Below are 27,077 nucleotides of genomic sequence, written 5' to 3'. Positions count from 1 at the left end.
ACCTATAGACTATTTTCAAATCACCCCTAACCTGCTCTTTGTTAGCTAAATAGATTGAGTTCCTTGAGTCTATCACTATAAGGTCTATTTTCCAATCCTTTAACATTCTTACGGCTCTTCTCTGAACCCTCTCCAATTTATCAGCATCATCCTTGAACTGTGGGCACCAGAACTGGATACAATATTCCACGAGCAGCTGCACTGGTACCAAATATGGAGGTGATATAACCTCCCTACTCCTACTCGAGATTCTCCTGCATACATACCCAAGGGTCGCATTAGCCCTTTTTGACAGTGTTACAGTTCGGGCACATGTGCAGCTGACTATCCACCCTGACCCCTAAGTCTTCTTCAGAGTCCCTGTTTCCCAGGGTAGAGTCCCCCATCCTGTACCTATGGCCCGCATTCTTTGTTCCTAAATATAGGACCTTCCATTTGGCTGTACCACATTATTTGCTTGCACCCAGTTTACCAAGAGATTCTGGTCTCCTCATATCAGTGACCTGTCCTCTTCATTGTCCACCCCTCCCCCAATCTGCATGTCACCAGCAAACTTTATCATGAACGATTTTATATGTTCCGACAAGTCATTAATAAAAATATTAAAACAGCGCAAGGCCAAGAACTGATCCTTGTGGGATTCCAGTAGAAATGGAGCCACTTGATGACGATTCCCCATTTACAGTTACATTTTGAGACTTATCAGTTAACCAGTTTTTAATCCATTTAACGTACGCCATACACACTCTAGGTTCTTAATGAAAATGTCAAGCCGTACCAAGTCCAATGCCACACAGAAGTCTGGGGCCATGTCTACATTCAGCACAGCTACGGCATTGTATTTATGCTGCTGGTGCACTATAGTGTGGATGCGTCTATGGTGACAGAAGGGTTTTTTTTCTCGCTGTAGGTAATCCACCTCTCCGAGCGGTAGCAGCTAGGTTGACAGAAGCATTCTTCCACTGATCCAGCACATCTACACCCGAGCTTACGTCAGCATAGCTATGGAGCGCCTGCAACACAGCTATGCTGATCAAAATTTTAAAGGTTGACTAGTCCTAAGTATCAACACTATTACTAAGGATTTGATTCTGTCACAGAGGTCACGGATTCTGAGACTTTCTGGGACTTCTTCTGCAGCAGCAGGGCTGGAGCAGCTGTCAGCCCTGGGCCCATCAAAGCAGCAACCCCAGGGCTTAAGCAGAAGATGGGGTTGTGTCAGCACTCCTGGGGTTGGAGCAGCGGTGGTCAGCCCATGCTGCAGGAGCAGCTGCAGGGCCAGAGCAGTTGGCCGGAGGTTGGCCCTGGGGCTGAAATAGCTGCAGGGGTTGGATCAGCCCCCCTGGGGCTGGAGCAGCTGCCTGAGGTCAGCCCCTGGCAGTGTGCCCCCGCAGGGTATTTTTGGTAAAAGGCAGGGAGAGGTCATGGGCTTCTGTGATTTTTTGTTTATCGCCTGTGACCTGCCCCTGACTTTACTAAAAATACCTGTGATAAAGGTGACAGTTCAGGTTAAGATTCTATCAACCCAACTTGTAATCTCATCAAAAAATGCTCTGAAGTTAGTTTGACAAGATCTATTTTCCATAAGCCCATATCGATCAGCATTTATTACATTCACCTCTTTTAATTCTTAATGAATCAAGTCCTGTATCAACCATTCTATTATTTCGCCTCAGATCAATGTCCAGCTGACAGTCCCGCACCCCTCTGACGAGTTGCAATCTAAGTCACCATCTACATGGCCAAGGACGCAAAAGGATCATCATCAAGAGATATTTGCAAAGAAAAAGCTCTGGCAAGCCAGAATTTCACCATCGACAGGCAGAAGAACAGAATGGGAGATGTACTGGCAGGCTACCCTTGGGAGCAAGGTCTCCGAAGTCGTCTGTCTATGGAGAGAGAAGCTGCATGCAGCCTCTCACCCTACAATAACTCCTCACTTAATGTAGTCCCGGTTATTCGTTGTTATGTTGCTGATCAATTAGAGAACGTGCTTGTTCAAAGTTGTGCAATGCTTCCTCATAACGTTGTTTGGCAGCCGCCTGATTTGTCCGCTGCTTGCAGAAAGAGCAGCCCGAGCTGGTGGGGGCTTGGAACGAGGGTGGGCCGGCAGCTCCCCCATCAGCTCCCCGCTCCCCTAAGTTCCCTGTGGGGCAGCCGCCCAGCAGGCTATCAACTGCTGGACAGTTCAGCTGTCCCTCCCTGCACCTCCGTGTGCAGCTCCTACCCTCTGCCTTGGAGCTGCTCCTGGGAGCCTCCTGCTTGCTGTGCAGGGAGGGAAAGAGGGATGCTAATGTCAGGGGGTCCCCTGCCCCCCACTCCTTTACCCCATCTCCACAGAGCAGGGCGGGGGACGGCACACACGACATGACAGGGCTCAGGACAGAGAGAGCTTTCAGACAGCACCTGCTGTCTCAACTTGCTGATCTACTTAAAAAGGCAGGTTTCAGAGTAGCAGCCATGTTAGTCTGTATCCGCAAAAAGGAAAGGAGGACTTGTGGCACCTTAGAGACTAACCAATTTATTTGAGCATAAGCTTTCGTGAGCTACAGCTCACTTCATTGGATGCATGCAGTGGAAAATACAGTGGGGAGATTTATATACACAGAGAACATGAAACAATGGGTGTTACCATACTCACTGTAATGAGAGTGATCACATAAGGTGAGCTATTACCAGCAGGAGAGCGAGTGGGGAGGGAAAAACCTTTTGTAGTGATAATCAAGGTGGGCCATTTCCAGCAGTTGACAAGAACTTCTGAGGAATAGCGGGGCGGTAGGGGAATAAACATGGGGAAATAGTTTTACTTTGTGTAATGACCCATCCACTCCCAGTCTTTATTCAAGCCTAAGTTAATTGTATCCAGTTTGCAAATTAATTCTAATTCACCAGTCTCTCGTTGGAGTCTGTTTTTGAAGTTTTTTTGTTGAAGAATTGCCACTTTTAGGTCTGTAAAAAGGCAGTGTACTTAGAGTGGGGTCAGCATACTTAAAGGGGCAATGCGCATCTCTCTCTCTCACACACACAGTGTGTGTCTCTGTCTCTCTCTGTCATGCAATCTCCCCTCCCTCCATTCATGCTGCCTTGTAGAGTGAGGCTACATTAACAAAGTGTTACTCTTGAGGGCTCAGCCGAGCACTTGTTCATCATTTAGCAGAAAGGCATTCCCTGAGAAATATCTCACCCTGGATTCACTTAACATCGTTTCACTTAAAGTAGCATTTTTCAAGAACATAACTACAATGTTAAATGAAGAGTTATTGTATTTCTATGCTGTTCAGGTTCTTCCACCACCCACATCACCTTAGTAGCTGAGCACCTTCCCGTGGTACATTAAGTGACGTGACTAACGCCTGTCACGTGTGGTTTGTTCTCTCTCTCATCCTCCCCTCCCCCCCCCATGGGAGAATTGTGGGGCTTTGTTGTGGTACGGTCTTGTTTTGGGGTTTGCCTGTTTATATGTACACACTGCTCTGTCTTTACATTGCAGAAGGCAGGCAGAAGTGCACTGGACATTTGGAACTGAAGGTGGAGAGGTTTGTGATGGTCCTTAGTTCTTTGTCCTAGTTCGTTCTAGACCTGGTGGAGGTTCCAGGGACGCTCTGGACTATTCCAGCACGTTTCAAAAACATCTAGTTTGAAATAAAAATAAAACTATGATAGGCTGGGGTGGGAGGTTCCAGAGAAGAGTCTGAAGAGAAAGATCCCATTTTGGAAAGGATTTGGAAAGGATAAAAAAAAAAAAAAAGTTTTCACATTTTCCTGTAGCCCCCTGAACAAAACCTCCTCACCAGCCTGCTCGTCTGACGGACAGCAAACAGAAAGTGACCTGATCAGGATCACTGAAAGCTGGGTAGGGAACAAGCCTTTCTATTTGCTTTGCGATGTGCCTAGCACACCTCTCAGGGCGACAATAATAACAACCTGCATAAAAGGGGAACAATAAACTACAATTTGTTAAAAAATATTGCATTCTTAATAATGGACAGCATTTGCAAATAACGTACTGGACTAATTTTTTTAAATAGGATTTTTATGTGGTTAGCATCCTTTTAAAATCCAGCCACATCAAATTTCTCATCACCCTGCTCTCTTTTCATTTAAAAAAAAAAAGTTGAAAACAAATCACCTCCGGAAAACTCCAGACTCAGGCAAAATGTGTTTCTGCTCATAGTATAACCTCCAGGAAAGCTAGGTTTCTGATGGAACATGCTGGCCCATCCACACCTCTGGCTGTGCTAGCTAGGGCTTAGCAACGCTCCAATAAAGCGGTAGGAGTCTACTTTGTGACGAATCCCTGCCTGGCTATGCAAGGCCTCACCAAAATGGAGAAGAACCAGACTTGTGCAACAAACAAATAATCCCGTTTTGAAGACAGCGTGCAAGGAAAGGAATCTGCATATTTTTCAGATGGAAACTGAAATGCTGGCTCATTGCTTAACCTGACTCCAGGGCATTTGCTGGTGGCCTGACATGGACCCATTGACTGCACCTGTCATTCACCGGGACAGATCGACAGCCCCTGCCAGGTACTCCTAGTGGTGATAACACACGGTGGGGCAGGACAGCTGGGCACGGCTAGTGCATTGGAATGATGCATGTGAACACACCCAACGCTAATGGAGACTCCAAAGCAACCTTCTCAACTGTTCTACAAATTAAGATGAAGTAAATAGACACATAAAAATAAACTTCTCAGTAGAGTGATCATGATGGAAAATCGATACTAACTAGTCCTAAGTAAAGTGGAATCCCCCACACCATACTCCCCCGTAGGTGTCTTTAGACAGAAAATCAAAAATACTCTGTGTGGTAAAAGCTGAGCCAGGCTGATGGGACGGATTCAGGCTGGATCTGATAGATTTAATGGCAGAGACTGACCAGTCAATGCATCCTGATTGTTTTATTTAGCTCTGGAGGCCTAGACAGAATGAGGTGGTGAGCGTCTCAGTCCTCTGTCACCTCACCAAATCCACCGATAGGCACGGCACCCATTGGGGCACCTGCTTGGCTCTCTCAGCTGATGGGCCAAGGAGTGAATGGGTGACACAGACTGAAACACATGGTCATTGTGGGCCAAGACTGAGGCCCAGTGGTGGGGTGACATGGAAGAAACGTGCACCACTGCTGCCTAAACTATCCATGCTGTCTGGACAAACAAAGCACTTCTCGCTTCGGAGCTGTCAATCCACTGCTCTGAAATCAGCCGTAATTCACTCGGGAACATTTCTTAACAACTACAGAAGTTGCTTCGAAAATCATTTTTCCAAAGTCATTGAAAGAGGAAAACCGGCTGGGCAGCAAAGCCAGCTGGAGGGAGACCGACCGAGACGATGCTTCCTACCTTGTCCGTGAGGAATCCATGTCCAGGACTAATTTTGCTAAATGCTTCCTCTGTTTTTGGATATTTGGGATTTCCACCTGCAGCAAGGAGACAAAACACCACAGCTGGAGCGCGGGCTGCCGCTGTCAACCGCCCAGAACAGGCGCTTCCAACCTCGTGGGGCGACTGCACCTGTCCACAAGGGAAGACCTTTGCCGCCCCAGCCACTGCTCAGTGCCTCCCGTTCAATTGGTCACACATTGACCCCCAATGCGGGCAGCCTGCCAGTCATGGTGAGACTGGCATGCTCACGGGAGGCTCTGCCACTGGGGTCTGCCCCCACTCGGAAAAGTGAGACAATGAAATCAGAGTAAAACAGGTTCCCAGTTCTATGCTCTATTCACCGTTCATTTGTTGGAATGGGTCTTTGGGATGCAGAACCCTTGCAAGAAGAACAGCGCAGATGCACTGTAGAATCAGGGGCATTTTGCACGCGTCTGTCTGCCTGGCTTGCCGGAGATGTAAAGCCACAGTAGCAGCCGCATTTCACTGAGCAGCCCAGGCTCCCTGGCAGAGCACAGGGGAGCACTTGCAAAAATGCCCTGAATTAACAATTACAAAAAAGGCAAGTTGAAGGCCCCCGTCCCTCACCCCCATAACCGTGACCTAAGGCTGCCTAGAACAGCACAAGTGCCTTTGCAGACCAGGAAGGCGAGATGGGCAGTGTCAGCACCCAGAGACCCAGCACAAAGGCTTGTTGTTCCAGGCCTGATCTGTAATTCATTCCATGCGTGGGATGCCCATTGAAGCCACCAAGAGTTCTGTATATGCTAGGCTCTTAGGATCGGGCTGCAAGGTAGAGATGGGGAGCCTAGATCCCTCATCAAAAAGCCCTTTGGAGAACGTGTACCATTAGCTGGGAACCCCAGCCTAGGACACAAGGAAGAATCCTAATGAGCGGCAGTGAAAAAAAGCGAACAGAATGTTGGGAATCATTAGGAAAGGGATAGATAATAAGACAGAAAATATCGTATTGCCTCTATATAAATCCACGGTATGCCCACATCTTGAATACGGAGGGCAGACGTAGTCACCCCATCCCAAAAAAGCGTGTGGAACCCCACCCTGAAAGGCACCGCTGAAGGGGAGTGACTCCATTCAGCAGAGCTCATCACCGCTGCTCCATGCACCGGCCAGAGGGGTCGGTGTCGCACACCTTGCCAGCCCTGCTGCTGGCTCTCAGCGCCTCGATCCCCCTTACCTCAGCTAGCACAAACAGAGGCTCGATCACATCCCGTTCTACTTCCAGCTCGAAATGGATGAGCTCCTGGGCTAGTTTATCCTCCGCCTCGCCGCATAGTTTGAGCATCTTCCTGCAGAAGGGAAGAGATGGGAGAGACACGGCGTGAAAACCCAACTCCAGTGCCCCCCCCCCACCCCATGTGCACTCACACGAGCTGTGCAACTGAGACATTAAGAAGTGCAACTTGGCGGCTTGTGCACCACAGGGATGGGACTGGACGCAAGGGCGCTCGCTGACATTTTCTGCGTGAATGCACTGGCCTGCAGACAAAGGCATGGCAGGATGAGAGCGAGGCCTTGTGCCACACGCCTCAGCCAGCTCTGGGGCAGGGGGTGAAGGGCAGCAATACCCAATAGGGGTGTCATTCATGGTCTTCAGTGTAGATGGTTAAGGGTCACCCGACAGGCGTCCCTGGGGGTTGAGGGAGTGGAGGACACCCTGTGTGACTGGGGGTAGAAAGTCAGGACAGGAGGCAGCATCCCTTCTAGGAAGGTTGTAGAGACACCCAAGGGTGTACCATGACCTGTCAGGGGGTGGGTCAGCAGGGTGGGAGCAGGAAGAGCCATGGCCTGCAGGTTTCTGGGACTCTAGTCTCCCTCTGCAGGTATGGTTGCCCCTTCGAAGCCTGCTGGAGGGGAGAAGAGCCTAGCCAGAGGCTGTCCCCCTCTGCCGCACCCCCACATCAAGGGGGGGCAGTGGGACTGGACAGGGAGTGAGCAGAAACAGCCCATGAGGGCGCTGCTCGCCTGCCGCTCATCAACCCCCGCACTGTAGCCAGGAGAAGCCTGGGGAGCCAGCCTGCTTTGCTAGCATTTCACACCCACTTTGCAAGGCTGTCAGCCATGAGGCAAGTAGCCAGGAAGGGGAGAGCCTGGAGCATGCAGTGGACCACAGTCTACTTAGAGCTTCTTACCCCAGTAGAGAGTCGTCCCCTAAAATGGCGGAGCCTTCCGTTAAGCACTGGGCCAGTGTCGTCAAAGGTAACTTTTTCTGCAAAGGAAGCATGCTGGGCATGAATGACTGTCCAACGGAGAGCAGGATTCTCACATGGCCTGCAATCTGAGATTCAATTCTAGTGCCACCTCCAGGTGGGCAGGGAGGGGCTGGGCTACAGAGACCAGGACTGGTTTGGGGGGTGCGTGCCCATTCCTGGTGAAAGGGTCTCTCAGCTCCCTGCCTTGGCCTGGCTGGTTAGCAGGCCAGTGAGGAGCCCACACAGCCTGAAGGCTGCAGGACAAGACAACTGCTCGCACCTTAAACGGTGCAGCAAAGACGTATGAAAGAACCAGCCCCCAGTCAACGCCCCCATGACCCCGGCACCCTGGGGATGTGTGAGCTGGGACCGAGCACTGAGGTTCATGGTCCAGGCCCATCCCAACCACCCAGCCCTACGGGGAGCACTAATGCTGCCGATGCATTACCCAACAGGCTCTGGTTTAGTACCTAAATCTGACCTCCGACCCCATGCTCTGCAGGGACGTGGCTGCCCATGGTCACACAGCTGCCATGGGAGGGAAGCGCCCCCCACAGGAAGGCGAGAGAGCTGCAGGCAAAGCTCCCCAGCCCTCATCCTGCCCCAAACACACACAGGTTTGGCAGAGAGCAGGCAACGGAGGAGAACAGGCTAGTCCCGGTGACGTTTGACAGGAGGAAGCTCTGCTGATGGCATTTCACTTCTGCTTCACTCAGCATTCTCCCTCCCACTCTCTCTGGCCTGCGTCCCTGACGCCGGTGGAGAAAAAGCAAAGATGAAGTCAGTCTGCAATCACACAGCAGAGAGCGGCAGCTTGACACGCAGGCAGAGCTCGGCAGGGATTCACACCCAGCTGAATGATTTAATACACACACACCCTATGGGCCAGATACATTCCAACGCATGCTGTGCGACCCCTCCCCCCACAGCCAACTTAAGGTCATAGAAATATATGGAGGATTGATTCATTTACACATGCATTAAGAAGACTTTTCAGTTTTCTACAGACTCCCTCTAGAGCCTGAGCCCTGACACATCCCGTGCTTAACATCTGGCTGCTTACAGCCCAAATTCTTAACTCAGCCACTTACTGAGCGCTTGTCAGCATCCACGCCTTGCTGCCCCTGCAGACAGGCTGTCAGCTTCTTGTGAGTGCTGTGGGAGACCTGCTTCACCAACTCCAACCGCTTCTCCACCTGCAGATGGACGGACACAGTTGGCCGCACATCAAAGCAACAGCCGCCAGCGCACCAGCTGTGAAAAACAATCCGAGGACAGCTGTCCCTTCCCCACCTGTCCCTCGTCCCACAGACAGAACATTGCCCCTTGAAGCCCGCCGCCGTGACCCTGAGCACAGCTCCCCACTTCAAAGAAAGAGACTGCGCTAGACCTTATGAAGTCGTATGTCCCGTTGTTCCTTACGAGATACATGGTGCAGCATTGGTGCCATAACGTGCACCGAGAGCAGCTTTTGCGGGGGTTTTGTGCAAGGAAATTGTAAGCAGGATTGAGAATTGGGCTCACTGCTGCTGCTCCTGGTTACACATTTACTTCCTAAGGGGGTATTTATTGATGCACAGTCATTCGCAGACTGTATTGTTCAGTTCATTCACACAAATTAATGCAACCTTTTAATAATATAGGAAATAAGTGTTCAGGGATAAGATAGAACATTCCATGTAACTTACATCGGACATTTATATAGTATTTTAATCCTAATGGATCCCAAAACACTGCTACAGGCTGTACAGAGAGGGATCATTTAGCGCTCATGGAAATGCAGCCACCTCTGGAGTAGAGCCCAGCACCTGTGTAACACCACACAATCCCTATTGTATCATTTAGGACAGGAGAGGGAAGTTTAGATAATCAGAATGTAGTTTCCCAAAACAGAATTTGGCCATGACATGAGGAATCCGTTACTGTTTGGGCTCTTAATAAAGGGTGATTAACCTTTGGAACAAACTGTCAAGGAAAGTGATGGACTCTCCAGCTCCTGGAGTCTTCACATCCAGAGTGGATGCTCTGGTCAGACACAAGTTTTTGGACTCTTAGCCTTGTGCTATCCAGGAGGCCAGACTCGATGGTTTAATGGTCCCTCAAAATCTATGAATCTAAATGACCACAAGAGGTGACAACCTCTATACTACGCCTCATTCAGAAGATGGCGTGACTGCCCAGATTCCGGAACAGCTGAGATGAGAGAGGCAGAGGAGAGACCATGGTGACAGAACTATGTAGAGAGATCAGGTAAAAGACTGGGAGACGTTGCCAGTGCTTACTCTTTGCTCTTCTATTCCACGACAACACCTCTATCATCTCACTTGTGTGTGAATTTCCACACAGGTTTGTATTTGAAGCAGATACTGTTGGAAGGGGGGCAATGGGAGCAAACACCTGACAAACAACACATTCACTTTAAATATTTCTCTGATCCAAAAAGCTATGCCTCCTAGAAAGGAAGGGAACCCCAACAAACTAAAGGCAGTCCCAGAGAATTTGAATCGCATCCCTGGGTCCCCCATTAGCAACTCCAGGGCAGCATTTGCTATCTAGCTCAGATCCAGATAGGGCTCCTGTTACCACAGAAACAAGGCCCTTCACTTTCAGTTTGCATTTGGTTTCAAATTTCCCAGAAATGTATCAGTGTTTATTATGAAATTTAAAAAAAAAACAGGTTAAAATCAGTGCAAAAAATTAACTTCACAGTTTTCTGGGTAAATATCGGGGTTGATACAGAGAGAGAGAAGAGAAAAGAGTATAAAAGAGAGAAAAGTCAGTGTATTGAAAGTAAAAGCAATTTAATGCTGTGGTTTATTTAGTAACATGTACATTAACAGTACATACAAACACGCACACTCATGCCTCTGTGTGTGTGTCTTCCGCTACACTGCCTTAGTTTAATAGACAGCCTCATATTTGCACACAGACTAACTTATTATTAACATGAACATCTGCCTACTAAAAACAATGAGGAGTCCAGTGGAAGCTTAAAGACTAACAGATTTATTTGGGCATAAACTTTCGTGGGTAAAAAAACCCCAAGCCCAAATAAATCTGTTAGTTTTTAAGGTGCCACCGGACTCCTCGTTGATTTTGTGGATACAGATTAACACGGTGACCCCTCCGATATCTACCTAATGTAATACATGGGGTTACAGCTTGTGCTCTTTATTCCCCAGGAGAGGCAGGTGAGGCTATGGAGCTTTCTGTTTCTCCCAATATCTTGCTGGGGAGCAGCTGAGAGTCAAGCTGAAGACTGGCATGTGAGGCCCCGGCTCGGACACACTGAAAACGTTATCTGAACACTCAGCAAGGTAATTTACTAAATATAAGTAAACAAGAACTTTTGAAAACTGAAGCTTGGTGGCTCTGGGAAAATGTGAAGTGGGGCAGAACGATCAAAATCTCGGAAAACAACATGGAAAAAGTAACTTTCTTCATCTCTTGGGCATTAGGGAAAGTGCTGCAACTCCAGAGACACCAGCAGGCCTACGGGATTTAAAGGAAAGAGTTCAATTTGAGCATCTGGGTGGAAGCAGAGGGTTGGGAGGATAGTTTGAGGATAGACTGCTCTACATAAGCCCATGGATCATCACTCTACAAACTCTTCATGGAAAATGCACTGCTGTGCAGCTATCGTAACCTTCATCCCGGCTCAATACAGAGATGGGATCCTGGTTGGGGATGGTGCATGTGTGTTGGAAGGGAGGTTCCAGATATTATATTCAGGAGGTAGGTACGGTGCACATAAGTGCATGTTGGAAGAGAGGTACTAGATATTACATTAAGGAAGAAAGTGGATGCACTGTTCCTCATTCTCTCTTGGGATAGTCACCTAAGAAGAAAATTAGATCTTTGGATAAACTGGAATGGAGGCTTTCATTATTTTCTCTGCAAAATTGCATGCCACTCTTGAAAGGTACAAAAATCCCCACCCCCTATCCTATTGAGGCCAAACTCTGCTCTCACCAGTGCCAGCATAAAGCCAGTTAACACCACAGACGTCTATGGACTTAATCCAACTTTATATTGGTGTAACTGAGAACAGAATTTGGTCTTTAAATGTCAGATTAGCCTGCAAGATTCCCAAAGATCTAACAGCCTCCAAAGAGGATCTGGACTCTGCCAAGAATTTCTCTATTTCTGGTTGTGATGAGAAACAATGTGCATGTGAAGCACGTTCATTTAGCATCCAGCTCCCTCTTCAGGTCTAGGAGTCCCTGCATGAACTTCAGTGTGACCTGGATCAGGACCCTAGAGTCAATGTGAACTGGATGTATTGACACTGGCTGATGGTTGTAGGATGAGAGAGCTTCAGCTTTCTATGAGTAAAACGGGGCCGTGTTCCATGGGCTGTATCTGCTGGCTGTAAACAGCTGCCTCCCCTCTCAGCAAACCTGAGGAACTGTTTACAATGAGAAGGGAGAACCATTTCCCTTTGCTCATAGCTCTCCCTTTTGGTTTGGATTTGGTTCTAGGTGGCACAGGGAAGGCACACGAACTAAAATATAGAATTGGTCTAGTGGTTAGAGCACTAGCCTAGAACTTGGGTTCAATGCCTGGCTCTGCCACTGACTTCCTGCGTGACGTTGAGCAAGTCACTTAACCTGTCTGCGCCTCAGTTTCCCCATCTGAAAAATACGTAGAATAACACTTACTGGAATCCACCTCATATGTTCTGAGGCATGGAAAGATATTCTAAAAGTGCTTTGAGAGCCTGTGATAAATGTGGGAATTTTGGTAATATTTTTATGATTCCTGTGCATGCCTCAGTTTACCAGTGGGCTTTGTATTGCTGTGCACTGAGTGTAAAGGGAAGGGACAAGGTGTGGGACTCACACAGCTGCCTGGCTGGAAACCAGAGTCATTAACACATGGAGTAAAGGCTACACAAGTGCATGGAGGATCCAGAAGAGACAATGGAGACCCCAGTGGCCAGGACATTCACACCTTGTGACTAACATCTGAGAAAAAGGAGCTTCCCCACATCCTCCCACCTTCCCTGCAGGGAAGTGGAGCAAAGGCCCCTAGCTGGAGAACAAGGGGAAAGGAGCGAGATGGCTATCTCATCTCTCAGAGGGTATGGCTACACAGCACTTAAACACCCAGTGGGACTGTAAAACTGCAGTATAGACATTCAGATTCAGGCTGGAGTCCAGGCTCTGGGATCCTCCCCCATCATGTGGTTCCAGAGTTCAGGGTACAGCCTGAGCCCAAATGTCTACACTGCAATTTTACAGCCTCAGAGCTGACCAGGCTGGCCCGGGGGGCAGTGTTAATTGCTATGTAGACATACCCAGAGACATGGGACTCTTACGTGGGACAAAGAAAGGAGGGGAGATGGTTCCTACAGCAGCATGGCTATAGCTAGCATGGACTGTGCCCTAACCTTTGCTGGTCTGTGCTAACCAAAGAATTCCCAGATTCTCTGACCCGGAGACTAATCTCTACCTTGTTTTGAAAAGACTGCCTGGTGTCAGTGCAAATACCCCCTGAGAGCACTGCATTCCGACGAGATAAAGAACAAGGTCTGGTCTACACTAGAGCCCTGTATCGGTATAAATACAGCGCTCACGGGTGTGAAAAATCCACCCCCCTGTGTGACATAGTTATACCAGCCTAACCCCTGTGTAGACAGCGCTATGTCTCCCGTTGACATACCTATGGCCTCTCAGGGCGGGGGATTAACTACGCCGACGGGAGAGCTCTCTCCCATCGGCTTAGAGCGTTTCCATTAAAGCGCTACAGCAGCACAGCTGCACCAATCCAGCATTTGAAGTGTAGACGTGCCCCAAGCCTCCCACAGGAGTGTGGCCTGGCTGGACTCGCTGCAGGGAGCCATGGATACTGTCTGACAGGGAAGGCTGGCACCCGAAGACCCAGTTTTGGAGTGGTCCCGCCCTGTGGAACTGTGTGGCTCCTGGGGTCTGGCACACTAACAGGGTCACGCCCAAGGGACTGGCTCCGGACTGGGGCAGAGACCGGATCCTGTGGATCCGCGACAGATCCTAAAAGGAAATGGGCTATAAAAGGGTAAAGCATGTTGGATTTCTCCAAACCACTTGGAAACACTCCCAGGCAAAGGCCTCGGTTACTCCTTTAAGCTGACTCAGTCACATGCGTCTCCTGAGCAAAGAATGCCACGCACACAGCAGTGAATTTTGCAGGAAAGTTTCATGCCATAGATTTTTCCTTCACAGGACTCAGCAGAGGACGGAACGGTTGACATGCACAGGGCGCTCGGACCGTTGTTAAGCAATAGTCCCAAATGACACAGGTCAGTGCACCCGTGTACTAAGGGGCACACATGTTCTCTCACTTCCACCTTGCACTTTCCTACTTCTTCATCACCTGAAAAACTGAGATGGCTTGTGTGTGTAGCGATGTGATTAGAAGAGGAAGTGATGGCATCTCCAGGAACCCCTGGAAAAACACTTTTAACCGTTTCTAAAGAAATTCCTGTGTAGACATTAAATCTGTTTCTTTTCCCTTTAACAACAGGAACATGTCTGTAGAAGTGGCATCATTGTTTCCCAAGAGTTTGACTTCTTCCTTGTGGAGATGTTTCTTGTCAGACAAAAGAGATCGGTGTATGAACACGGTACAGATGCTTAGAGAAGATTAGATAGATGCAATATAAAAGCCAGGGAATTTACTCCTGTGTTTGTAAACTCTTTGGGCCAGGAATCATCTCTCTTAGGTTTGTACAGCACCTAGCACAATGGGATTCCGACCTATGATGTGGGAGCCTCTCCGCCCCCCCCCACTACTGTAACATGAAAAGTAAACAGAATGACATGCTGCAAGCAGTAATATTGCTGTTGACACAAAAATAAAGCCTCAAGTTTCAGTGTGGTCTAAAGTTACCTCTGCTGGAATCCTCTCAAACCATCCCCATCCCGTAGCCACACTTCTGTGAGCCAGGCATACGCTTGCATACTCGTCGTCAATAGCCCAGTTAGTAGCACTGTCACTTTCATCAAGGCACATCCCATTGCAATGCGTTAGGATAGGTTTTATTCCCTCTGCTCTCATTAACCAGTCTTCAACAACAACCCACATACACAGAATGTGGAAGTGTGCAGAATGCACATCGAACAAAATTCTCCCAATGCAGGGAGTGGGGCTGGCATTTTATATTACTCTATTAACAGCACGTGAACAGCAGAGACATCTTATCGAGCCTTATGACCCCAGCATCAGTGCTAATGCCATGCAAGATGCTAGGTGGGATTTCCAAAAGTGCTCAAGCGTTGGCTTAACTTGGTTTCTATGCAAGTCAACAGCACCATTGACTTAAGTGGGAGCAGAGTTAGGTCAGCGGCGAACGCCTCTGAAAACTCTATTTCCTTTTAGAATGTGAAACGAAAATCCACATCACCAAACTGAGCGAAGCCCGCGAACCCACAACAGAACAACATGCAGCTGATTCAACCCGGTTTGTGCATAAAGGCAACAAATACAGCTGCAAACAGGGCAGGCAGGATTGGTTACTGTCATCTTGAAAAAAGTAAAGGAGGACTTGTGGCACCTTAGAGACTAACAAATTTATCTGAGCATAAGCTTTCTTGAGCTACAGCTCACTTCATCGGATGCTTCATCTTGAAGCTGACCTTTGAAGCAGTCCTTGATCTGATTGTACATGACCTGACTCCAACCTTGAGAGCAAATGCTTTGTGCCCGTATAGGGAGACGAATGAGCAGTCTTCCAAACAGCGTGCATTGCAGAGAGATGCGCTTTACTCCAGCAGAGCTCCCCCTACAATCAGCTATGGAATGGGGAGTAAAATGAGCCCTCCCGCTTGCTAGTGATGGGTTTGTCCCAGAGAGACTATATAACCAGTACAAGGTCACACCTTAAATCTATTCAAGCTGTGGACTTAAATCCAGGCCTCCCAAGTCCTAGGCTAGTGCCCTAACCACCAGACAAGCCTGCCTCTCTGGGGGGGGGGGGGGGGGGAATAGACCTCCTTAAGCAGGTCTCAGACTGTGGTCGCCAGCTGTCAGGAAAGAGAGTCAATTTACCTGCAAGAGATCTTCACTCAGGACTTCTGTTTTTTCAGCTCTACAAGGGGGAAAAAAAGTGTTAGTTGCGATGCAGACAAAAAAAATAAATTAAAAAAAAAATTGATAACTAGCTACAAACCCAGGTGGCATCCCACCCAGAGACATCCACATGATGCATGCAGGGGTCAGGCTTTGGAGAGCACCCGGACACATGTGGAGCTGCCCTGTAACGATTTATGAATACCGTGAATTGGCCTGGTTATTGGGCTGTTCACTGTATATTGGGTTAAATCAACAAGGCTGTTGGGAAAAGAAGCAATGGGAAACAAGAGATTAAGATAAGCCACCCCACAGTAAAGTAAGATATGTCCGAACTGCCGTCATTCCATACAACCCGCCTCAGAAAAATCCTCCGTATCTTTTGGCCCAGAACAATCTCAACCCAAGATCTATTGACACAATGCAGCCAAGAGGATCTGAGCACCATCCTTGCCACGAGGCACTGGAGATGAAATAGCCACGTGCTTCGGATGGAAACTGATTTAATCAGCAGAGTAGCAATAAGATGGACACCTGAAGGCAAGCGAAAACAAGGCCGCCCGAAAACAACATGGAGGAGAGCTGTGGAAGCCGAGCTGAAAAACCTGGGGCACAGCTGGGGAACCACTGAAAGACTTTCCAGAAACAGACAGGAGTGAAGGAGCTTCGTCGCTGCCCTAAACGCCAGAGGTGTAATGGGAACATGATGATGACCCCACAGTAAACACTTGAGGGCTGTTACAGGACAATGGCAGAGCCACTGGCTCTGAGGGCTCTGTCTTGACCTTCTGGACCAGTTTGGACAAGCAGGGCCAAAGCCTAGGAACTGACCAGGAGAAGGGATCTCTGACTGGACAAAACAAGGCTCTCTTTCCATGGGGGGTAGCTGTTGGAGAGCATTTTGGGAAAGAGTGACACAGGCACCTCCTATGGGGTCTGAAGCGGCTGGACCTGCGGGGATGGGAGGTGTATAGGTAAGAGAAACATGCATGGTGACTGCTTATTGTTTTAAGATCTTTGTCTCTAAATGCTCTATCAACACTGTGGTTCATGCAGGCTGTCCAGTCACTGTACTGACCATGGTCACAGACTCCTGAAGGGAAGGGCTGCACGTGCCTGAATGCAGGCAGACCCGCTGGGTAAGCCTGGCTGATCCACAGGGTCTGGTAGCCCAGGGTCTGGTCTGAGGGTGGGAGATTCGCATGATTCCAGCCCAGAAGGCAGAAAGGCCTGACATCTGAGGATGTGCACTGAGATACCAGAGGGTGACAGAGGAGCAGCTCACCCGATAACCATGACAAGTGCTACCCTGGAAACCACAGCTGAATCCCGTGTTTGGTGGGACACCCTAAGCAATGCAGCAGAGTAGCCAGCTGTGCTGTATAGAACAAGCCACTGATCCCTACCTGGGGAAATCCAGCCTGCTACCTACTGTGCGCAACAGTCCCAGTAACCCAGATTTATCACTTTTGCTTCCTTGTCTCCTGGGCCCCCCAAGAGGCTGCGGGCTGTATTTCTGCTGCACCGGAGTCCGACTAAGGCGAGTGATATCTGCACGTCTTTTTAGGGGAGGAAATGGGAAACACTTGAACACAACGCTCCAACCTCCCTTTCTTTACAGGCTGAGCTAAAACACAGCTCCGAACACACCAAAGAGCTTGAAGGAACTCTTGATGGGCCCATTCTGAGGTCACAGAATGGAGCCGAGCTGTCTTGGGAAGAATGATTCTGACTCATGGAGGCAGCAAAGCAGCTAGCTTGATCTCCAGAGTGTCATTGGCTCAGGCTAGAGGAAAGTGCCAAGCCCAGAGACACCTGATATTACCTTGACACTGTAAAGTTCCTTTCATGAGAGAACGTCAAAGCCCTTTTAAAACCATTGATGATTAAGCCCCCTGGCAAGATAAAGTATTTCCCCATTTTGCAGATGGGGAAACTGAGGCACAGAGACTCATCCAAGGTCCCAAAGCAAGTTAGTTGCATAGCACAAGCTGGGTTGTGCCAGCATTATTCCCTTGCCCCTCAAAACAGCTCTTCCAAAACACCCACCTCCGTGCACTAATAGAGAAGGGTTGGCGGATATTCCCCTGCATGCTGATAAATACCAGGACTGCTGGAATTTATCTTCTACATTTGCTCAGAATCTGCATTCCCTTGGCCTACAGCACAGTTCTGTAAAAAACAAACGTGGTAAACCACAGCGGTGTGTGGTTCCTCGCTCAAACCTGCATAGGGAGCGCCCGGGAACCACGGCAGGGAAGAAGAACGCAGAATCCCTGGGCTGAAATCAGCCTTGCTAAACCCTATTTCCCTTTGCTACTGCTCATGGGTGGCCTGCAGGAAAGGAGTTGGTGAGCTTCCATCAGGCGTCCACATGCCATGATAGCAGTTTGCACTGTGGGGCATCTCAGCGGGAAGGACAAACATTGAGTCACTAGAGAGGACCCCGTAGACGGAGGCAGTTTGGAAGGGCAGCAGATGCCCTGCCCATGCCATAGTGGTCTTGAGCTCAAACAGAGGGAGGCCAAAATTCAGCCATTTCACCATCACTAAGCTCAATATTCAAAAGAGAACAAGCCCCCCGTAGGCTGCTGGCCTGTCTCCCCTGCCCAGGCAGAGCTAGTGCCACGTCAAGTCTGTGCAAGTCCTTCCTTCAGGACACAGCTTACTCTTCCAACACAACAAATCTACTCCCCCGACCACCGCGGGCTGCAGGGGCTCCTTCCCCTCCTCCGGGGCCTGTCCCAGGAGCCAACGTCCTCCCTGCAACTCTTCCTTCAACTCAGCCCATCAGGCCTTTGTAGAAATCACCTGACCTCTTCCCAGCTAGGTCTGATAATCCCCTACCAGGCCCAAACACTTCGACCCCAAATATGGAGATGAATTAAACCCAGAGCAGGTCAGTAAGACACACCAGCCAGACACCTGGGAAAGAACTCTCTGTAGTAACTCAGAGCTCTCCCCAGCTAGTGTCCCATCTCCAGCCTTTGGGGATATTTACTGCTAGCAGTCACAGACTGGCTACATGCCATCGGAGGCAGTCTCATCATATCATCCCCTTCATAACCATATCCAGTTCAGTCCTGAAGCCAGTTTGGTTTTTTGCCCCCACTGCTCCCCTTGGGAGGCTATTCCAGAACTTCACTCCTCTGATGGTTAGAAACCTTTGTCTAATTTCAAACCTAAACTTGTTGGTGGCCAGTTTATATCCATTTGTTCTGGTGTCCACATTGGTGCTTACCTTAAATAACGCCCCTCCCACCCTGGTATTTATCCCTCTGATGTATTTAGAGAGAGCAATCCTATCTCCCCATAACCTTCATTTGGCTAGGCTAAACATGCCAAGCTCCTTGAGTCTCTTCTCATAAGGCAGGTTTTCCATTCCTTGGATCATTGTAACAGCCCTTCTCTCAACCTGTTCCAGTTTGAATGAATCTTTCTTAAACATGGGAGACCAGAATTGCACACAGTATTCCAGATAAGGTCTCACCAGCGCCTTGTACAATGTTCATAACACTTCCTTATCTCTAGTGGAAAGATCTAGCATGATGCATCCTAGGACTACATTAGCCTTTTTCACGGCTGCATCACATTGGCAGCTCACAGTCATCCTGTAAATACAATACAGCCAGGTCTTTCTCCTCCTCTCTCGCTTCCAACTGATACATCCCCAGCTTACAGCACAAATTCTTCTTGTTGGTCCCTAAGTCCATGCATTAGCACTTTGCACTATTTAATTTCATCCCATTTCTATTACTCCAGTTTTCAAGGTCCTCCAAATCTTCTTGTATGACAGTCTGGTCCTCCTCCACGTCAGCAACGCCTCCTAACTGTGTCATCCGCAAGTTTTATTCGCACTCTCCCACTTTTTGTGCCAAGGTCATGAACGAAAACATTAAGTAAGATTGGTCTGCAAGCTTTATCAGTGATGATTTTATGTTTTCTTCCAGTTCATTGGGGCTAGAAACACACCAGCTCAACGATTTCCCATTTACAATTATGGTTTGAGACCTATCAGCCAGTTTTTATTCTGTTTAATACGTGCCATTTTTATTTTATATTGTTCTAGTTTTGTAATCAGTGTTGTGTGGCACTAAGTCAAAGGCCGTACGTAAGCCCATTATATCAACTCTATTACCTTTAACCCACCAACCAAAACAGCGTTTACTCTTTTCTACTGTCCTACTGCCTGTCTTAAGACAGCTTGCCGTGTGTTGCTTTCCCTTCAACTGCACAGAGCTAAGAGCTGAGTTTCATTGCAAGCCAGGGCTGTCTCTTATTAACCACTCCTTTAAGTACAAGAGAAGGCAATTTAACCCACCCCGTGGCTTTAAACATTTACCCCTTCCCATAACAGAAGAACCAGGGACAATTAATTTAATAGGCAGCAAGTTTAAAACAAACGAAGGGAAATATTTCTTCACACAACGCACAATCAACCTGTGGAACTCATAGCCAGGGGATGCTGTGAAGGCCAAAAGTATAACTGGGTTCAAAAATGAATTAGATATGTTCGAGAATAGGTTCATCAATAGCTATTAGCCAAGAAGGTTAGGGATGCACCCACATTCTCTCGGTGTCCCTAAGCCTCTGATTGCTGGAAGCTGAGACTGGAAAACAGGGGGTGGATCACTCGACAAGTTACCCTATTCTGTTCATTCCCTATGAAGCATCTGGCATTGGCCACTGAAGGTGGACAAGGATATTGGGCTAGATGGACCATTGGTCTGACCCAGTATGGTCATTCTTATGGCCCTCGTATCTGGATGAAGATCTTCTCAGAATATGAAACACCCCACATAAAGCTTATTTTAGTTAATTCTGGGTTTGGCAAATGCACTCATCAATGGGGTGAAAGAATTTGTGAGTGGGGCTTAGCTAGCAGAAGCAACGGGATTTAAGCTTTATTGAAAAAAATATATATAAAAAAGGTCTGATTCTGATCTAGCTGCCACTGTTTTCACAGATTTCCCGATTCACACCAATGAAGGAAGATTCACGTCCTAAGTGTGTAGTCCTCACAAGGAAACCCTTCCAAATGTGGCCCAGTGCAGTGCTGTTTTCCTGAGCCTGCAGACTGTCGGACATAAGAGATTTCAATGGTCTCCATTCATCTCAACAGCACGTTAGCGCTGAAAAGTCTGCCCCTTCACCCCAAGCTTTACCTCTCCCAACTGCTATATATCTGCTAAACCCACCCTTCGTCAGCTCTCCCCAAACCGTAGAGCAGGGATTGGCAACCTTTGGCACGCGGCCTGTCAAGGAAATCCGCTGGCGGGCCTGGACCATTTTTACCTGCAGCATCCACAGGTTTGGCCGATCGCAGCTCCCACTGGCCACGGTTTCCCATTCCATGCCAATGGGGCTGCGGGAAGCAGCATGTGCCGAGGGATGTGCTAGCCGCCACTCCCCACAGCCCCCATTGGCCTGGAATGGTGAGCCGCAGCCAGTGGGAGCTACAGTCAGCCGAACCTGCGGACGCTGCAGGTAAACAAACCGTCCCGGCCCACCAGCGGATTTCCCTGATGGCTGCGTGCCAAAGATTGCCGATCCCTGCCCTAGAGCCATGTCATACTTTGGTGGCGGGAAGGTTAAATGCCCTGGTAACACACTGGACCAGAGTGGGAAAACTACGGCCCGCAGGCCACATCACAGGCGAGCCCTCGGCCCCTCCCCTGCTGTTCCCCCGGCACAACGCTCTGGGTAACAGGGCTGCGAGCTCTTGCCAGGCAGTGCAGCTGCAGAGCCGCAGCCCGACCCGGTGCTCTGTGCTGTGCGGTGGCATGGCTGGCTCCAGCTGGGCAGCACGGCTGCCTGTCCTGGTGCTCCAGGCTGTGCCGCGGTAAGGGGGCAGGGGAGATTGGGGTGGTAGGCAGGGGTGTGGATAGGGGTCGGGGCGGTCACAGGGCAGGGAACAGGGGGGTTGAATGGGGGCAGGGGCCCGGGGGGGGCAGTCAAGAAGGAGGAGGGGGTTGGATGGGGCGGCGGGAGGCAGTCAGGGGCAGAGGGTCCAGGGGCAGTCAGGGGACAGGAAGAGTGGATGGGGGCCGGGCCACGCCTGGCTGTTTAGGGGAAGCACAGCCTCCCCTAACCGGCCCTCCATACAATTTTGAAAACCCGATGTGGCCCTCAGGCCAGAAACTCTGCCCACCCCTGCACTGGACGATTCGTCAAGGGCTGAATTAATTTATGGCTCCCTGAACAGTTTTCAAAGAAAAAAGAAACATTTGCCTCTGCAAGGACACTGCAGAACAACATGCAGCCGCCGCTCACACCAGCTGCTAAGTCAGCAGCTGGCTCCCAAGTTCTGAACACGAGCAGGACGGCTGATTCGCCAGGTATCCCCCGGGCTTTACTGCTACTGAGCCTTCTGACAAGTACGTCACCACTGCATTTTCCATCTTGTGGCACTGATTATGGGACTGGAACCTTTGAGACAATCTCCCAGCTCTAGGCTAACACGGTGCAGAGATCTGCAGGCTCCTAGCTCGGGATACTTATCCCTGGGCTTTATTACCAGCCAGTGAGGCATTCAGTGCTATGCAAGATGCAAATAAAAAGCGCCCCTGTCCTATAAAGCTTACAGGCTAAGGGACAGGCCTGGAGAAGTAAGCAGGACAGAGGAAACCCGGACTTCGATGCATTTATCCTCACCCATTCTCTCTGCCTTCCCAGCGATGATGTCAGGGTGACTCAGTGGGTTGGGGTTGATGCAGAAGTGTCTCTGCTGGTGGGACCTGAATGGGAAGGCTGGGGCGTGACCCTTTGGGGTGGGGAAGCGAAAGGAAACTTACGAGAGGCAGAAGAAAGGTGTGAAGCAGCAGCGCCTTTGCCACCATGTCCCAGTGTGCAACAAAACGAGACAGCGCTTCAAGCCGGGGGCCCACCCAGCCACCCACCTGCCACTCGCTAGAGAAGCACGCTGAGCTTTCTCAGCAATGGGGCCCTTTTGCTCGGCGGGTCGCCATGTGTCAGTTTGATTTTGCAAACACACCGTCCAGGACTTGGACGCCTCTGATGCTGCGTCTGATTCACAGAGCACAACCTGACAGCTCCAGACGAGCCCGCCATTACAGTCAGTGTGTCGGTGTTAGGAGAAGAGGCGAGGCCATCCAATGGTTTGGGTCATGCTAGCTGCAACTGGCGAAAAGGTTCCTTACCTTTGGGGACTGCAGATACCCTCAAAACCTCTAACCATGCTGTAAGTATCAGAGATATATTAATACCTTGGGAATGCATCTGTGTATGTTCCCCACCTGATATTCCATATAGCAAAGAATGGAAAACGTATATAAAAGAGTGGACTATGCACTTAGCCTGAACCTGAAAAATGAAGCACTCCCCAGCTGGAACAAACAGTCAGCTACCACCCGGAACATAATCTTCTTCATTTGTTTGACAGTGCCCCAAACAGGTGCTTTACAGAACAAAGCAAAGCACACAGCCGCTAGCGGGAAGAGCTTACGCTTTAACTGCAGATGTGTTACAGTGGGTGGGGTGTAACAGACAATTGGTGGAATGTGGCAGGAGGAAGGACATTCAGAAAGATTGAGCTTATTCAGTCTTGGCAAGCGCACGTTCCATTCCACGGCATGCACATTAGAGACATGCGAGTACTTAAAGGGGGTGAATTATATTAGAATTGGAAAAGGTTCAGAAAAGGGCAACAAAAATTATTAGGGGTATGAAACGGCTGCCATATGAGGAAAGATTAATAAGACTGGGACTTTTCAGCTTGGAAAAGAGACGACAAAGGGGGGATATGATAAAGGTCTATAAAATCATGACTGGTGTGGTGAAAGTAAATAAGGAAGTGTTATTTAACTAGGGGTCACCAAATGACATTAATAGGCAGCAGGTTTAAAACAAACAAAAGGAAGTAATTTTTCACACAATGCAGTGTCAACCTATGGAACTCCTTGCCAGAGGATGTTGTGAAGGCCAAGACTATAACAGGGTTCAAAAAAGAACTAGATGAGTTCATGGAGGATAGGTCTATCAATGGCTATTAGCCAGGATGAGCAAGGATGGTGTCCCTAGCCTCTGTTTGCCAGAAGCTGGGAATGGGTGACAGGGGATGGATCACTTGATGATTACCTGTTCTGTTCATTCCCTCTGGGGCACCTGGCAGTGGCCACTGTTGGAAGACAGGATGCTGGGCTAGATGGACCTTTGGTCTGAGCCAGTATGGCCACTGTAATGTTCTGATGTTAATAGAAGAGGCAGTGTGTCATAGTGGATAGAACACTGGGACTCTGGAGACCTGGGTCTATTCCTGGTTCTGCCACTGGCTTGCTGAGTGACCTTGGGCAGGTCACTGCCCCTCCCTGTGCCTCAGTTTCCCCATCTGTAAAAATGGGAATAATAATGGGAATAATGGGAATAATGACACCAACCTTCTTTGTAAAACACTTTGGATACTACAGATGAACCTCACAATAAAAGAGCTGGGATTACTGTTATCATCAGTGATGGGGTATCTGTGCTACCCTGGAGAGGTGCAGGGCTAATGTATTCTTGATCCCAGGCAAGGATCCTGCAGTTGGACCTGTGTGTGTGCACAGGGAGCCATCCACATGGATCCTATTGCAGGACTGAGGCTCTAATCGCCTCCCCAACCAATGTGGTTTCATCATTGTGCTGGGGTCTGACCCCTGGGCTCACTCTGAGGCTTGTGGGATCAGCTTTTCCCCACTAAATTACCATCACCCATCGTGTTATTAATCCCACAGTTATAACCATTGAACCCCAGCGCAAAAGAAACATTTGGTTCACGAAGCTGTAAATGACCCATGTATTTGTGCCCGATTGTCTTATAAACAATGGATGAGAAAGGCCTGAAAAGTGCTCCCTCGATATAGGTATTTCCCTGGCTCCTTTTATATGTAAAGAAATGTTCGAAGAATCAGGTGATTTTGAAGAATGCTGCCTTTTTTAGGGAGGGGGGCTCTATTTCAGGAACCCCTTCCTCAAATGACCTCACACTTGGACCACTAATCTTACCCCACCTCTGTATGAGGCACAGCAAGTTTAAAGACGATCCAAACCAGCATGCAGTTTTGAGAGCACTTACAACCGTTGTCTTTAAAACAGTAGGCAACTCCCAACTACAATACACAGAGCTCCAGGGTGCAGCGGGTCAGAAAACGGGGAAAAGAAAATGTGAGCAGAAGTTTTCTGATGAAAACGTGTCCCATCATCAGAAACGTTCTTCAGCCAGTTTTACTCCAGCCCCGGCTATTTCAAGAAGGCCTCTCTCTTTAGGAACATATGAAGCTGAAAGGGTAACCGGCCACAGCTCTGCCTCCCGCTGTGGGAGCTGGATAGCTGGGCAGGAAGGGATGTGCAGTGGCTACACAGCTCGGCGCCCCTTCGGACAAACGAGCAGAGGAAGAGCAGGAGGCAGAGTCCAGGCGCCCGGTGAGTCATGCACAGTAACCTGCTCAAGTCATACTTGAGTCCTTCCTTCACCTCCATCGTGTTATTGCCTTCAAACAATGAGCTACGTACTCAGAGGCGCTTTCCCCACCGCAGCACGACAGCCAGTCATCAGGGGAAGCTGCGATGTTAAAAGGCAAGTGAGCAAGGTGGGTTTAGGCACGATCGATACAGTAAATACAAACAACCATCCTGGCGCAGCACATCTGAGGCTCCCCATTTTAGAAGTAGGAAATCTCCCCTCCCCTGAGGGGATTTAATCCCCATTTTACAGGTGGGGAAACTGAGGCACAGAAGTTAAGTGACCTACCAACCATCACACAGCGGGTCAGAGGCAAGGTTGGGAACAGAACCCAGGAGTCTATCTAACCAATAGATAAACACCCTCTTGCTTCTGAACATTAATCCTAGTAACCCACCGAGTGCTGTCCCTCAGAGGGCTGTTCTTTTTCAGGCATGGGGTGGAGACCCCCAGGGCTCATTCAGGGAATGCCACAGAGTCCTGAAGGTGCCACCTGATTGGCAAGGAAAAGGTTAATCCCTGTATTTGCTGCATGACAGGAAAGGTTTGATGGCACGTCTACACTACGGGTGCTGAAGCACCGTCATGACGCTGCGTGGTACAGACACATCTCCCAGTGACGGAAGGGGCTTCTCCATCGATGGAGGTAATCCTCCTCCCCGAGCGGCAGGAGCGAGGTCAACATTCTTCCATCCACATAGCCGCGTCTGTGCTGGGGGTCAGGTTGGCTTACCCACAGTGCTGGGGGTTGGGAATTTTTCAAGCCCCTGAGCAAGGCAGCTCGGTTGAGCTAAATAGTAAGTGTAGACCTGGGCTAAGCGTGCTGCGGTAAGAGGGCTCCTCACGGCCACTCTGAGCCCAGACGTACAGAAACTGCTATAGGAGGACAGGTAACTAGGTTAATCTGCTTTTCCAGGCACGGCATAGACCCCCTACTCTCTGGCCCCCTCCCCTGCTTCCCACCCACACCAACCCTGGCGCCTTCTGACTGCGATGTTCCATGTGCAGCCACTGTTGGGCTTTGGGGGGGTGGCACGTCTACACTGTGTCAAACCCAGATCTATGGGAGCCAGGTTTGTGGACTTGGTGTTTCCAAGCCCACGCTTGAGCGTCCGCACTGCATGGTAAATCTGGGCTTACGACTGCTGGGCCCGGGTCCCCCAGCTGTGCCAACACACCCACATTGCGCTACGCAGACCTCCTGGCTTGGGCCTGCAGCATGACCTGCATCCATACGGCACAATGATAGAGCTGGACCAAAGTTGTAGCAGGACTCAGGCTCTGACCACACCCCTAGCAGGGTCCTAGGACCTGGGTCCTCAGTGCTCGCTGACTCGAGTCAGACTGATGAGTGTCTGGACAGACCGGGGCTTGGGCTCCAAACTGAGTCAGAGCCCAGCTTACTGTGCAGTGCAGATGGACCCTTAGGACAATAAGCTGGACTGCGTTCACACTAGGCTTGCTGTGGTGTCACTCCTGTAGAGCATCCATGGGAGAGACACAAGTAAAGTCCTTGAGAGCAGCCTCTCCCCGGCCCCACTTGGAACTGAGGAAGGAATATTTGTTCTCCTAATAGGAAGTGAGGATTCTTGGTTCGGCGGTCTCAGCCCTGGCTGTCTTAGGTACTTGTATGGACCTCGCCTTGCTGTGGTACCTGAGCATCTCACAATTTTTAATGCTCCTGTGCGATATGGCAGGGCTATTGTGCCTCAGTTGTCCATCTGTCCAGTGGGGATAGACAGACTAAGCTATTTGGCCAAGGAACAGGGAATTGACCCTGCATTTCCCACGTCCCAAGCTAGCACCTTAACCACTGGCAACCCTTTCCCCTGGCTGTGCCTACACTAATCTTTTTCAGGCCAAAGGTCAAAATTTGACCTACTTTCCATTTGTCCCTATATCTGCTTGCAAGGCCCATGTGATTCTTTCCACTTAATTCATTTTATGACCATACGTTTCAATAATGCTG

The 27,077-nt window shown here is 49.3% G+C and overlaps 1 protein-coding gene across 9 annotated transcripts in view; it reads right to left on the bottom strand.

The window, feature by feature from the left end:
* Window positions 1–27,077, bottom strand: part of ARHGAP44 (Rho GTPase activating protein 44) — a 153,030-nt gene that overhangs the window by 47,302 nt on the left and 78,651 nt on the right. For all 9 annotated transcript variants that reach the window (XM_073310157.1, XM_073310155.1, XM_073310163.1 and 6 more), the window contains exons 2-6: window positions 15,628–15,667; window positions 8,691–8,795; window positions 7,540–7,616; window positions 6,585–6,696; window positions 5,345–5,421 (exon numbers count right to left, since the gene is read on the bottom strand). In XM_073310157.1, the coding sequence (XP_073166258.1) occupies window positions 5,345–5,421; window positions 6,585–6,696; window positions 7,540–7,616; window positions 8,691–8,795; window positions 15,628–15,667 (411 nt within the window). The remainder of the gene's footprint in view (window positions 1–5,344; window positions 5,422–6,584; window positions 6,697–7,539; window positions 7,617–8,690; window positions 8,796–15,627; window positions 15,668–27,077) is intronic.

This window comes from Lepidochelys kempii, chromosome 14 (genome assembly GCF_965140265.1).
Source record: "Lepidochelys kempii isolate rLepKem1 chromosome 14, rLepKem1.hap2, whole genome shotgun sequence".
Lineage (NCBI taxonomy): Eukaryota > Metazoa > Chordata > Testudines > Cheloniidae > Lepidochelys > Lepidochelys kempii.
This window is presented reverse-complemented; position numbering and strand designations above follow the sequence as displayed.